Below are 15,113 nucleotides of genomic sequence, written 5' to 3' on the forward strand. Positions count from 1 at the left end.
TCAGTAAATCTTGTGTCTGGTTATTGTCATGTTATAAAATAAATTTGTAAACTAGTGCAATACACAAATGCTGGAGAAACTCAACATTGGAAATGAAGGATAACTAACTTTTTGGGCCTGAGCTCTTTATTCTTCTCCCCCCCCCCCCCCCCCCCCCACCTCCTCATTTTTACACAGGCACCTGTGTATTTTTGCTTATACCTCAAAGGGTCCAGGCCCAAAAGGTCTGTAACCCTTTACTTCCGCTGCATGGTATACTGAGTTTCTCCAGCACATTTGTGTGTTGCAAATAATTTTGTTCTTTTCCTAGTGTTGAGTTTCATTTAGCACGAGTCACAACAGTAAACATTTAGATAATTCAATTTTTTTTAAAAAATATCTTTGAGTTTAATTTAAAAAACATAATATATATAGATCCAGTACATAAGTTTGGAATATTAATTCAAATTTTAAAGCTGAATTTCTGGATTATAAATGACCTTTCTTTCTCGCTAACAAATTTCTGTAGACACTAATCTGGAAGTTAGATCATATTACAGCTGAAAGGATCTCTGTCATCTGCTGTATGTAACATGCTTTCTGGAATTCAATAATACACGAGCTTCAGATTGGAAACATTTACCTTCTGAAAACAAATCATTCTCATTGCACATCCTTATCATGATCTCATTTCTCTTATTATCAACCTAATAACCCTAAAGGCAAGTACTACAGCCTCCAAATTCTGTATTTTAATAATAAAGTGAAATTGTTGGTGCACAATTGATCCTTAAAACAGAAGAAAGCAGTATCAATTTCATTCTTTTCAAATGCAAGGCATTTTCTTCATTAAAATATCAGATTTCCCACCAATTTAATAAAGTGGCTAGTCTATAATTATCTAGATTTTGCTCAGTCTCACCTTTTATAATGGATAATATATTGGCCACTCTCAAAATCTAGCACACTGCTGCACTTAACCGAGTCCTGAAATATCCATTTCAGATCTTACAAGCATCTTCCTCAAGCTTCTGTGGTATGATTTCATTGAATCATTCGATTTTGGAGTCGAGGCTGCCTTATTAAATATATTTAAGACAGCTAGAGATTTGCATAATAGGGGAATTAAGAGTCATGGGAAAAGGCAGGAAGGTGAATCTAGCTTCACAGCCATGTTCTTATTGAAGCACATTAGGCTTGATAGGCCAGATGATCTCTCCCTGCTGCTATTTCTTATTGTGAGAGTACCTGCTTCAGGTGAAAATGGAACTGAATATTCAGATCACTTTATTTTAAACTCTCCTCATAAGATGTATTTCAGTAATGTAGTTTAAATAGATATAAAATTCCACCATAAAAACAAAGACCATTACATAAATTACTTACTCAAATTGATATCACAATGTTTTTCTACAATTTTAATATTGTATAAAAATGTATAAACATTTTCAAGGCAGTTCCTTTTGGAAAACAGCTGTGGTTTGCTTTCTCATTAAATGTACTGAAATAACATTTTCAGATGTCATTGTAGCCGAGGATGCAATGGAACATTGGGGGAAAGAGTAAGCTGGAAGTAACAATTAGAGAACAGTGTAATTCCAAACACCTTTTTGGCCTCCATGAAATGGTCTGTGTGGAATTCTTTCAAGAATATTCAAGAGCAAACAACAAATAGTTAAATAAGCAAACAAATAATTGTCATTTTAATTAGGTTCTAGTATGTCTTTAAAACATTTCTGTATATGGATTTAAAATCTGATTTATACATCAGTAAAAGGCAGTTGTAAAAAGATTGACAAAAATAGTTTAAATCCATACTTCCGTAAAAATAAATTTACCCCTGCTCAACTTAGTAACATCTGAGATGCAAGACTAAAGTTAATATAGAGGTTCATAGGACCAAAAAGATTTGCTATTAGGAGCTTCAATTATACCACTACTCATCTCACAAGCGAAATGAATTAATTTACCAGTCACATGACATGGTTTGAGACAGGTTTACAAAGCACCTGCCAATGCATTATTGCCTGCGGTTCTAAATTATGGAAGTTGTAAAAAAAAAAGTAAACTTAGGTACATAAACTCATTTAAATGACTCATTTAAAATCCCTCAATTATTTTCTTAACCCCTTTATCTTCACTTCTAATGCTTGGAATAACAGATTTTTCAGGCTAAATGCATGGTGCATTCAAATTATGGTAATACTATATTTTTCATTGTATTTTTTTCTCCAATCCATTTGTATCAGATATCTAACAATAATCAATTAATGATAAATACATCACAAAGTGACCAACTTCCTTCAACTTTTCCCTCCACCTGAAGCACTTGCATAATTGACAGATCAGGAAATCCCACTGAAATCCTGTCATTCTGATTTAAGAATATTGAACCATCTTTATGATAAATTGAGCACCCAATCTTGTAGTAGTTCTCAACAGGACAGTGAAACAGAAAATGATCAGACCAAGCTCCTCTACACAATATCATGAATGAAATCTGGCTTTAGTTCTTTAGAAAAATGTATTCTTAGAAATATTAAGTTGAAGATGCAGTATTATTTCTTTCCCATCTCCAAATGTGCAAAATGTGGTCATAGAAAGAACATGTTGCCAACAAATCACCTTTGGTTTTAGTCCAATTACCCCCAGCCATGAACTTTGGTTGTTTTTGCATTGCACTGTCCACATTTAGACTCTGAGATGTACCAGTGGCCTGCAGACTGCCAGAAAACTCACTGCCACTATCATCCCCCTCATTTTCCACCACCATATCAAATAATCCAGTGGGAGATTCGTACTGAATCTTCAGGTGCTGGAACTTGACTTCTGCTTCCTTTGTTCCACGTTGCCATTCTTTTTCCTTCAGGGTTTCAGTTAACGATGAAGGAGCAGGTCTAAGCACTGTGGTGGGTTGAACATCAATTGATAGTCTTGACCAGTCTGCTCCATATGCCAATGAGTTGTGCAATATGTAGGAATAAAGAATGGGGCATCTTTCTTGGCCTGCAGCTGAAGAAAACAGCAACCATTTTAATCAAAATATTCATGTATTTCTAAATAATGCACATCTTTTGCAAATATCTAACTTTGTTTTTGCTGTTCAGTACTGTTCAAGGGGTCTTCAATAACCTCAAACAAACGTGAATTTACTAAGTGAAACACAAAAGTCTGCGGATGATGTGATTGTAAAGCCACAAAATATTCAGGTCTCACAGTGTCCATAGTGTGGATTATGGAAGGTTATGCGACCTCTTTATCTGGAACCTGGTTGGAATATGGGTTGCAGAGGGTCATGTGGCCTCTCCAGCTGGAACCTAGTCAGAAGTCACTTCGCCTGCCAATCAAGGCCACGATCTGCCCACTGGTGAGGCTAACACGTGATTAATCCTACATTGAAACAGCCGAGCACATAGGGTTTTACCCTCTCTTTTTTCCTGCTGCCTCAAGACCATCACTGAAGTCCAGGCTGCCGGCCACAGGAAGGCACCAGAGGGCTGACTCTGATAGGCCCGTCCCACATCCCAAGCCATTGGCAATGCTGGAAACCAGGTTCATTTGATGTACTTTTTTGTTGTAATTAATATACTGTTCATTAGTGTGCTGTGCATATGAGTGGATGGCCATTGTGTGTTTAACCCTTGCATTCAGAATCAGGAGTTGAGAATGTTAAGCAGTGATTTATTTGTTTGTACCATTTGTGTATTATTCTGTTAGTCTGGATTACTCCCTGTGCCACGTGACAGTGTGAATAGAAATAGAATGAGGTGGAGGATTAACACGTGGCTGAAGGGGTGGAGTAAGGGGCAGGGTTTTAAGTTTCTGGATAACTGGGACCTTTTTTGGGGGAGATGTGACCTGTACAGTAAGGACGGGTTACACTTAAATCCCAGGGGGACCAGAATCCTGGCAGAGGTATTTGCTAGGGCTACTCAGGATCCTTTAAACTAGAATGGTTGGGGGGAGGGAACAAAATAGTACAGAGCAGTAAGGAGAAGGTTAGAATGCAAACAAAGAAAGTTAGTAGTAAGTATTTGAATATGGATGGGCAGGTGATAGAGAAGGGAAATGCTCTGGAAGAAGATGAAGAGCAATTGGCAGGAAAAGTAAATAATGTTGTTATTAAAGATGAGGGAAAACAGGGATTAAAAATTGGGAAATCTCTGAAATTCATATATTTTAATGCCAGGAGTATTGTAAAAAAGGTGGATGAGCTGAAGGTGTGGATTGATACTTGGAAGTATGATGTGGTAGCGATTAGTGAGACATGGTTGCAGGAGGGATGTGATTGGCAACTGAATATCCCTGGGTTTCGTTGTTTTAGGTGTGATAGAGTCGGAGGGGCAAGAGGAGGTGGGGTTGCATTGCTTGTCAGGGAAAATATTACAGCGGTGCCTAGGAAGGATAGATTAGAGGGCACATCCACGGAGGCTATTTGGGTGGAACTGAGGAGTAGGAAAGGAGGGGTTACATTTGTAGGGGTGTATTATAGACCACCCGGAGGGGACCGATATCTAGAGGAGCAAATCTGTAGGGAGATAGTAGATATTTGTGATAAGCACAGGGTTGTAATTATGGGAGATTTTAATTTTCCACATATAGATTGGGAAACACATTCTGTGAAAGGACTGGATGGGTTAGAGTTTGTGAAATGTGTGCAAGATAGTTTTTTACAACAATATGTAGAGGTGCCGACCAGAGAAGGAGCAGTGTTAGATCTACTGTTGGCAAATGGGATGGGTCAAGTGACGGAGGTTAGTGTTGGCGAGCACTTCGGGTCCAGTGATCATAATGCCATCAGCTTCAATGTCATTATGGAAAGAGAGAAATCAGGGCCAAGGATTGAGGTTTTTGATTGGGGAAAAGCTAGATTTGAGGAGATGCGAAAGGACTTGCAGGGTGTGCATTGGGACAATTTGTTTTATGGGCAGAATGTAGTAGAGAGATGGAAGTCTTTTAAAGATCAGATTTTGAGAGTGCAAAAGCTTTATGTTCCTGTTAGGTTAAAAGGAGGGGCAAAAGGTTTGAGAGAGCCGTGGTTTTCAAGGAATATTGGAAACTTGGTTCGAAGAAAAAGGGAGGCGTACATTAGATATAAGAAGCATGGAGTTAAGAGAGGAATTAGGAAAGCTAAAAGAAGGTACGAGAAAACTATGGCAAGCAGGGTGAAAACTAATCCAAAAGAGTTCTACAAATATGTTAATGGTAAGAGGAAAGCTAGAGACAAAATTGGTCCCTTAGAAAATCAGAGCGGAAAACTGTGTGTGGAGCCTAGAGAAATGGGGGGATATTGAACAGTTTCTTTTCTTCGGTATTCACTAAGGAGAAGGATATTGGGAGATGTGAGATAAAAAAAGCAAATTGGGTAAATATGGGGAATATAGAGATTACAAAAGGTGTAGTTTTAAGGCTTTTGAAGAATATAAAGGTGGATAAGTCTCCGGGACCAGACGGTATCTTCCCCAGGACATTGAGAGAAGTGAAGGAGGAAATAGCAGAGGCTCTGGCGGTAATTTTCCAAATGTCATTAGATATGGGGATAGTGCCGGAGGATTGGCACATTGCGCATGTGGTTCCGTTATTTAAAAAGGGTTCAAGGAGGAAGCCTGTTTGACGTCTGTGGTAGGTAAATTAATGGAGAAAATTCTTAGAGATAGTACTTATAAACATCTGGATAGACAGGGTCTGATCAGGAGCACTCAACATGGATTTGTGGGAGGAAGGTCCTGTTTGACCAATCTGATTGAATTTTTTGAAGAGGTGACTAGGAATGTGGATGAGGGTAGCGCAGTGGATGTTGTCTATATGGACTTCAGTAAGGCCTTCGATAAGGTACCACATGGAAGGTTAGTTAGGAAGGTGCAGTCTTTAGGAATAAATTTTAAGATAGTCAAATGGATTGAACATTGGCTGAAAGGGAGAAGCCAGAGAGTGGTAGTGGATAATTGTCTGTCAGGTTGGAGGCCGGTGACCAGTGGTGTGCCTCAAGGATCTGTATTGGGCCCATTGTTGTTCGTTATATACATTAATGATCTAGATGATGGGGTGGTGAATTGGATTAGTAAATATGCAGACGATACTAAGATAGGTGGAATAGTGGATAATGAAGAAGGTTTTCAAGGATTGCAGAGGGATTTGGGCTGCTTAGAAAAGTGGGCTGAAAAATGGCAGATGGAATTTAATGCTGATAAGTGTGAGGTGCTTCATTTTGGTAAGAAGAATCAGAATAGGACATACGTGGTAAATGGGAGAGCATTGAGGAATACAGAAGAGCAGAAAGATTTAGGAGTAACGGTACATCGTTCCCTGAAGGTAGAAACTCACGTGAATAGGGTGGTGAAGAAGGCTTTTAGTATGCTGGCCTTTATCAATCATTGCATGGAATATAGGAGTTGGGAGATGATGTTGAGATTGTATAAGACGTTGGTGCGGCCTAATTTGGAGTTCTGTGTGCAGTTCTGGTCGCCTAATTATAGGAAGGATATAAACAGAGTGCAGAGAAGGTTTACCAGAATGTTACCTGGGTTTAAGCATCTAGAGTATAGGGAGAGATTGGACAGATTAGGTCTTTATTTTTTGGAGCGTAGAAGGTTGAGAGGGGATTTGATAGAAGTATTTGAGATTATGAAAGGGATAGACAGAGTGGATGTGGATAGACTATTTCCGTTAAGAGGAGAAAAGATTAAAACAAGAGGACATGAGTTAAGAATTAAGGGGCAGAGGTTTAGAGGTAACATGAGGGGGAACTTCTTTACTCAGAGAGTGGTAGCCGTGTGGAATGAGCTTCCGGGAGAAATAGTGGCGGCGGAGTCAATTGTATTATTTAAGAAAAGGTTGGACAGGTATATGGATGAGAAGAAGATGGAGGGTTATGGGCATTGTGCAGGGAGGTGGGACTAGAAAGGGGTGTTTGGTTCGGTGCGAACTAGAAGGGCCTAATGGCCTGTTTCTGTGCTGTAATTGTTATGTTATGTGAGTATGAGCCCTTTTGTGCGTCCCCTTTGTGTAAATAAAGACCACTGTTCATTGATAACACATGACCAGCCTTGATTCTCCTTGAACCTATAAAAACCTATTCTGAACACAACAGCGTTCATCGGAGGTAAAGATATATGACCAACTTTTTGGGCCCGATCCCTTTCTCAATACAGGGCGCAGGTCTAAAACACTGGTAATGTATCTTTACTTCCTATGGACACCATGAGACCTGCTGAGTACCTCCAGCATTTATGTGCTTTATGCAAATTACTGAACCAATCATATCCTAAATTCTTTACTAATTTTTATATTTAATTCTGGCCTTCATTCTGCTATTTTAGTTGAGAAGCTATCATTTGATGCAAGTTTTAATTACCAGTTACTCTTAAATTCAGTCTAGAGCTGTAATACCTTATCTATGGAAATCCTGTGACATCTCATTGCTAAGAATCTAACAATCCACAACTACTTACCAATGAGTATCTTCGAGAGACAGATTTAAGAATGCATGCTAATTGTCTTGTATATGCAGAATTAGTTTAATGTGAACAAGCAGTGAGAAGGAGATCCCAGGTTCTCACTGCTTTACCTAGGGAGTCTCTACTAAATGTGCTTTTGAACACTGGGCAAGGAAAGAGTGCAAACAATAACAAAGACTAGATTCAATGTGAGATTTTCATGGCACAAAGAATAAGGCATGGGGAAATATTTTAGAATCAAAACTTTAGAACAATATTTTTTCAGTCCATTGTGCTTTCGAAAGACCTGTTCAAAGTAGTGCCACAACACAGGTTTTCCTGTTCCGCCTTACAAATTCATCCAGTACATGTCCAATGGTTTCTTCAAAATTCTTATGAACTCCAATTTCACCACCTTTCAAGTTGCAGATCGTGCCTTCTCTGTATTGCTCATTTCCCCTCGTTTTTTTAAAATGTACGAGTCCTGATTACCTATCCGCTTCCTAGCAGAAACATTTTGTTCAAACAAAACTTATGAAATTTAGACAACTGTTACATCTCATCCACAGAGAAAAAACTCCACATTCCAATCTCTCCAGACATGGACATAGAGCATAGAACATTACACAGAATAATACAAGCTCTCCAGCCTTCAATGTTGTGCTGACCTATCCCTACAAAATAAATACTAAACATTCCCTACCCCGTAACCCTCTTTTCATCCATGTGCAAGAGTCTCTTAAATGCCCCTAATGTTTCAGCCTCCTCCACCACCCCTGGCAAGGCATTCCAGACACCCACAACTCTGAGTAAAAAAAGAACCCTGAAGTCTCCCCTAAACTTTCCTCCTTTGTGCACATATCCTCTGATGTTTGCTCTTTCTGCCTGAGGTGGCTATCCATCTTATCTATGCCTCTCAGAATATTGTAGATCTCCAAGTCACCTCTCATCCTTCTTCGCTCCAAAGAGAAAACTTGCCTCATGTTTTCCCAATCGAGGCAATATCCTGGCAAATTTCTTCTGCACCCTTCTCCACAGCTTCTACATCCTTTCAAGAATGAGGCGACCTGAACGGAACACAATACTCCAAGTGTGTTCTCATCAGAGATTTGCAGTTGTAACATGATCTCTTGACTCTTGAACTTAATTCCCCTATTAATAAATCCCAGCATCCCCATAGACCTTCCTAACTATCCTATCATTCAAAACAGCAACTTTTAGAGATGTATGGATTTGGACCCCAAAGGATACTCTGTCCTTCCCACTGTTAAATATCCAACCATTGATTCTATACTCAGCCTTCAAGTTTGACTTTCAAAAATGCAACACCTCACATTTATCTGGATTGAACTCCATCTGCAACTTTTCCACTCACCCTCTGCATCCTATCCATAGCATTTTGTAACCTACAACAACCTTCAGCATGATCTACAACTCCTCCAACCTTCATATCATATGCAAACTTACTGGCCCAGCAAGGTCACTTATAAAAATCACAAGGAGCGGGGGGGGGGGGGGTGGTGTCGCAGAACAGATCCCTGCAGAACAACACTAGTCGCTGACCTCCAGGCAGAATTCTTTCCATCCAGTACTACTCTGCTTTCTACATACAAGCCAATATTTTATCCACACTGCCAGGTTTCATGAATCCCATGCCTCATGACTTTCTGAATGAGCTTTCATGGAGTCCTTGTCAAATGCCTTGCTAAAATCTATATAGACCACATCTACTGCCCTACCCTCATCAATTTATTTTGTTACCTCCTCAAAAATACTCAATGAAGCTTGTAAGGCATGACCTTCCCTTCATAAAGCCATGTTAACTATCCTTGAATAGACTGTACTTCTACTTCTCCAAATGCTCATAAATTCTATCCTTATGAATCCTCTCCATTAGTTTCCACTGACGTAAGTCCAGGGTTCTCCCTATTAACTTTTTTAAGCAAGGGAATCTCATTTGCCATTCTCCAATCCTCCGGCACCTCCCATGGCCAAGGAAGACTCAAATATCATAGCCAATGCCTTCCCTCCCTTCCTACAGCAACCTGTGTAGTATATAGAGTCTGGCCCCGGGGACTTATGATCTAATGTTTTCAAGAAGATCACCACTTCCTCTTTAATCTCAACATTGTCCAGCACACAGGCATGTTCTATTATGACCTCACCCTTTTCTTTGGTGAATACTAGAGCAAAGTATTCATTTAGGATCTCCCCAACTTCCTCTGCCTCCAGACACTTTGCCACCTTCACCCTTACGTGGCCCTACCTTCATTCTTATCATCCTTCTGTTCTTCACATATACATAAATACCTTGGGGTTCTCCTTAATCCTACTTGCCAAAGCCTTCTCATGCCCCCTTCAAGCTCTCCTTTCTTAAGTTCCTTCCTGGCTACTATATAATGCTCATGAGCCCTACCTGTGTTTTGCTTCCTAAATCTAATGCATGATTCCCTCTTCCTCTTGACTAGTTGCCTCACCTGTTTTATCAACCATGGTTCCCTTTTCCAACTATTTTTTCCATCTCTGTGGGGCAAACCTATTCTTAATCCCATACAATGAATGGTTCCTGAACATCCTCCACATTACTTCAGTGCACTCCCCTGTGAACATCTGTTCCCAGTTTACTCTCCCTAGCTCCTGCTTCATCCCATCGTAATTAACCCTTCCCCAATTAAACACTTTCCCATTTTGTCTGCTTTTATCCTTGTCCATACCTACGCTAAAGCTCAGGGAATTGTGGTCACTATCAACGAAATGCTCCCCCACCACGAGGTCTATTTATTCCCCAGTACTAGATCCAGTATGACCTCTCATAATGTGTCAGATATCCTTCTTCAACACACCAGGCAAATTCTGCCCCATCTATCCTTCACAGTCAGGGGATACCAGTCAACATTAGGGAAGCTGAAGTTTCCCATAACAACAACCGTGTAATTTTTGCACCAATCCATATTTTTTAATTTAAATTTAGACCATTTTGGCCCACGAACCCATCCCACCCACTTACAACAAATTAACCTAAACAGTAAACAGTGGGAGGAAACTATAGGCCCCAGAGGAAACCCACGCAGACATGGGGAGAACATACAAACTCCTTACAGTCAGCGCAGGATTCGAACCCCGTTCCCAATCGCTGGTGCTGTAACAGTGTTGCGCTAACCACTACGCTAACTGTGCTACCCTACCTACCTGTTCCTCATTGTCCTGAGGGCTATTTGGGAGCCTATAGACTATTCTCAATACAGTAATTGCTCCCTATTTCTGACTTCCACCCACACCGACTCAGAAGATACTCCCCCTACAGCATCCTCAGTTTCTATAGCTATGGTAGTATCCCTGACCTGTAATACTACCCCCTCCCCTCTCTTACCTCCCATCCTATTCCTTTTAAAGCACCTAACCCCCAGTACCTGCATCAATCAAACGTGTCCTGCTAGCCAAGTCTCTGCAAAGGCCACAACATTGTAGTTCCACATACTGATCCATGCTCTAAGTTCATCTCCTTTATTCCTAATACTCCTTGCATTGAATTGGACACATTTCAAAACCTCTGACTACATTTATGCTTTCTCCCATCTGTCCTTCTCACAACAAATTGCATCATGCTCTTCACCTTCTGCCCTATTCTCTGCACTCACCTTCTGGTTTGAATCCCCCTGCCAAACTAGTTTAAATCCTCCCCAACTGCTCCAGCAAACCTGCCCATCAGGACATTGGTCCTTCTCCAGTTCAGGTGCAGCCTGTCCTTTTTGTACAGATCAGACCTTTCCCAGAAGAGATCCCAATGATCCACAAATCTGAACCCCTACCCCCTTCACCAATTCTTCAGCCACACATTCATCTGCCACAACTTCCTATTCTTATTCTATCTAGTGCGTGACACAGGCAACAATCCCGAGATTATCATCCTTGAGTTCCTATTTTTCAGCTTCCTTGCTAACTCCCTATCCCCTCTTCATACCTCATCCCTACTCTATCCATGTCATTGGTACCAAAGTGGATCACAACATCTGGCTGTTCACCTTCCCGCTTGAAAATGTTGTGGACTCAATCAGAGACATCTCTGACCCTGGCACCTGGGAGGCAACATACTATCTGGGAGCCTCTATCTCATTCATAGAACCTCCTATCTATTTGCCTAACTATCAAATCCCCAATCACTATCACTCTCCTCTTCTCCCCCCCCCCACCCTTCCCTTCTGAGCTGGTGGCAGACCTTGTGCCAGAGACATGACCACCTCAACTTGGCCCTGGTAGATCGCCCCCCCCCCCGACCACAACATTATCCAAAATAGTATACTTATTGGTGAAGGGGTGCTCTGAGCTGACTGCCTATACCCCTTCCCTCTCCTAAAAGTCACCCAGCTACCTGCCTCCTGACCTTTGAGGGTGATTTTCTCCCTGAAGCTACTGTCTATCACCCCTGCCTCCTGAATGATCCAGAGTTCATCCAGCTCCAGTTCCCTAACTCGATCTGTCAGGAGCTGCAGATGGACGCACCTCTTACAGGTGTAGTCACCAGGGACAATGGTGTTCTCCCTGATTTTCCACATCCTGCATATGGCGCATTCCACTGCCCTAGCTGCAATCTCCATTACCTATTCTTTGTTAATATGCAAAGATCTTACCCAACCTCAGCTTACCCGAAAGAAGCACGTCCTCATCCTCTGCTCTGAAGCCTCTCGAGCCAAAGCCTCAAAGCCCACTCCTACACTGGGCAACTTACAAACTTGCCGCAAATGGTTCCTTACTTTTATGCTGATGCTCCACTTGAACCCTTGGTCATGTGATTGCAGCTCCTCTAATCGCCTGCTTGCTTGCTGCAAATGATTTTTTAAACTTAAAAAATCCCGACGGTCACGTGATTGCTGCTCCTCCAATTGCTTGCTATACTAGGAGCACCTCATCCCTGGCACAATCAAAGAACCACCCTGATTTCTCTGGTCTAACTATGTAGTGAAATCTCTCACTTCCAGAACTATTCTAAAAAACATTTTCAGTTCCCTCACAAGAACCTTCTTGTGCTTCCGATTCTGACAATGACTGCTAGATGCAATATTCAAGTTGAGGACTAGTAAGTGTTTGTTCAGTTTTAACATGTCTTTTGTATTCTAATATATCCACTATTAAATCACAAGCTTTAATAACCATGCTCCCAAAATGCCACTGTTTTAATCATCCCTAATTGATTCGCTATGTGCACAGTTTCGTAACTCCAAAGGAAATGGGCCAATGACAATTTTTCTCAAGCAAAATATTTCAGTAACAATTAGGTCTGGAGCAGTGATTCTCAACCTTCCCTTCCCATTCACATACCACCTTAAGCAGCCCCTTACTAATCACAGAGCACTGATGGCACAGAGATTACTTAAAGTGATATGTGAGTGGAAAGAAAAAGGTTGAGAACCACTAATTTAGATCCTTCATATATGAAATTGTGGTTTTTACTGCTTTCACCTTTGTTACCTTTCTTGCAGCTTTATCTAATATTGGGTCCAAGAAAAAGTTAAAATCTCCTCCAACCAATATATTTTGTCTTTCCTCTGCTGTTTTTAAGAAGGTATCCTTCATAAAGGCTTCATTGTTGTAATTTTGGGCATAGATATTCATAAGTTCTCCATAAACTTCACAATGTGACATTACATACCTTCCAGCCTGGTCAACTGATGTGCCTTCTATTAATACTGGTGCATTTTTACTAATTAGAATTGCTACTCCTCTTGCCTTTGAACCAAAAGAAGACCATATTATTTGTCCTACCCATCCTCTTTTCAATTTATCATGTTCCAATTTAGTAAGATATGTTTCCTCTAGAAAGATTATATCTACTTTTAATTTCTTTAAGTATGCCAAGACACTTTTCCTTATCGCCATCCTGTTTAACCAGTAAATATTAAGACTAATAAACTTCTTAAATAATACTGCAGCATTTCCCTTTTAAGAAACATTTCTCTTTTTAGTAGCATTTCCTTTTTGAATAACATTTTCCTTTTAAAAACACACACATCCCTCGCTCTTTTTAAAAAATTTTTTAAATGTTTCACTATGAACCATATTGACCAAAATACACAAACATTTCCCTCTTGAATATACACAGTGTCATTTTCTCCCCTTTCCCCCCCTCCCTTCCCTCCCTCCTTCAACCCCCCCCTCCCTTCCCTCCCTCCTTCAACCCCCCCCCCTCCCCACCCACTCAACATTCAACATATATGATACATTAAACCCATTAAACAATGTCATCACACAGTGAAAATAAACAAGAAAATTGTGTCTTCTACTTTTACATACTGGGTCAGTTCATTTCATCTTCTTCTCATTCTGTCATTTTAGGCTCTGATGGTGAAATAAGCAGTCAAACTTGGAAGCCCGCAAAAAATGTCCACAAAATTTTCTGAAGCAGAATAACCCCTCCCTTTTAGCACCATTTTTTAAAACCGCTCCTCTCCCGGCACCATTTTCACCCTTAAATTGGAGTCCCCACCTATCAATTTCTTTTCTCTCCAGAGCTCTCCATGTATATTACAGTGATTTTTTTTCCCTTAAAAAAAATAAGATGGTTCAATATTACAAGATTTAAAATAGATACATTTTTCAGTTAGTCCCGTTTTAAAATGGTCTTTTAAATCTTCTTATTTGGAAGCTTTAATTTTGCTTTCCACAGCTTTCAATAATATTCTTTCCCTTCTTCCTTATTCTTTGATTACTATCTGAGACATCGACCCTCAGCGTTGCTGGGTAAGTCACTGAGTATTTTAAGTTTATGGATCGCAGTTGCCTCTTTACCTCATTCTTTAACCAAGGCAGGGCTAAATTCTTGGAAAAACATTACTTTTCATTGTTCACCATTAATGGGTCACTGTTATTTTTTGAATATTCGTATGCTGCTCTCAAGATCACTTCCCGCTCCAGGTAATTTAAAAGTCTTAACGTCTGGCTGTGGTCATTGATCGCTGGTTCTTCTGGGTCCATGGGTCCAGTGAGCACTTTCAATTTGCAGCTTTGCCCCAACATTTGTGGGATCCATGTTTCAAAAAAGCTCACCAGGCCTTCCCCTGGATTCCTTCTCTTAGTCCAATAATTCTTACATTCTTCCATATGTCGATCTTGCCCATCATTCCTTTTCTGTCTGTACCCTATGTTTGTGCTTTTTCTTCCAGAGTCTTTAGCCTGTCTTTTGTTTTGTCCAGCTCAGCCTCCACTTGTGTTATTTGTTCCATTAAGTCTTCCACGATTTATTTAATTTCCAATATCATTACCGATACGTCTCTTATCACTGATTCAACACTCATACAGCGAGTGTACAAAGTTTCCATCTTGTTCAGGATGGTGGCTATATCTTGTGGGCTGACACCCCCCCCCCCCTCCCAGCTTTGCCGGGTTCAGCCACTCCCAAGGCACCTTCTGTGCTGCACCTCAGCAAGCTTTCACTAGGTGTTCCTGGCTGAGCTGCTGTTTCTTCAGTTTTCGCTTTTGGTTGCCTTAGTCCTTTAGTACTAGTCTTAACAATTTTTGACAATGAAATTCTGATTTTTGAACTTTCAAACCGTCTTTTTTAATATTTTTCCAGAAGGCTCTTTCAGAGATCCTCTGCATGGCAACACCCCCCGCTGAACTAACCCACGCATGTGCACTATTACTCCTGTGTATCGCCTTGGATATGTCATCAGCGGCAATCAGCCCCGCTCCCAATACGGGCAA

The 15,113-nt window shown here is 40.6% G+C and overlaps 1 protein-coding gene across 7 annotated transcripts in view; it reads right to left on the reverse strand.

Moving 5' to 3' along the window:
• Nucleotides 1-349: 349 nt before the first annotated feature.
• dph7 (diphthamide biosynthesis 7) overlaps nt 350-15,113 on the reverse strand; it is a 69,608-nt gene continuing 54,844 nt past the window's right edge. For 6 of the 7 annotated variants that reach the window (XM_069933247.1, XM_069933229.1, XM_069933207.1 and 3 more), the window contains one exon: nt 350-2,991. In XM_069933247.1, coding sequence (XP_069789348.1) covers nt 2,519-2,991 — 473 coding nt within the window. In that variant the 3' untranslated portion in view covers nt 350-2,518. Of the gene's footprint in view, nt 2,992-13,642; nt 13,749-15,113 lie in introns of those variants that run through there. The other variant, XM_069933257.1, reaches the window with a different exon arrangement.

Source organism: Narcine bancroftii, chromosome 1, assembly GCF_036971445.1.
Source record: "Narcine bancroftii isolate sNarBan1 chromosome 1, sNarBan1.hap1, whole genome shotgun sequence".
Classification (NCBI taxonomy): domain Eukaryota; kingdom Metazoa; phylum Chordata; class Chondrichthyes; order Torpediniformes; family Narcinidae; genus Narcine; species Narcine bancroftii.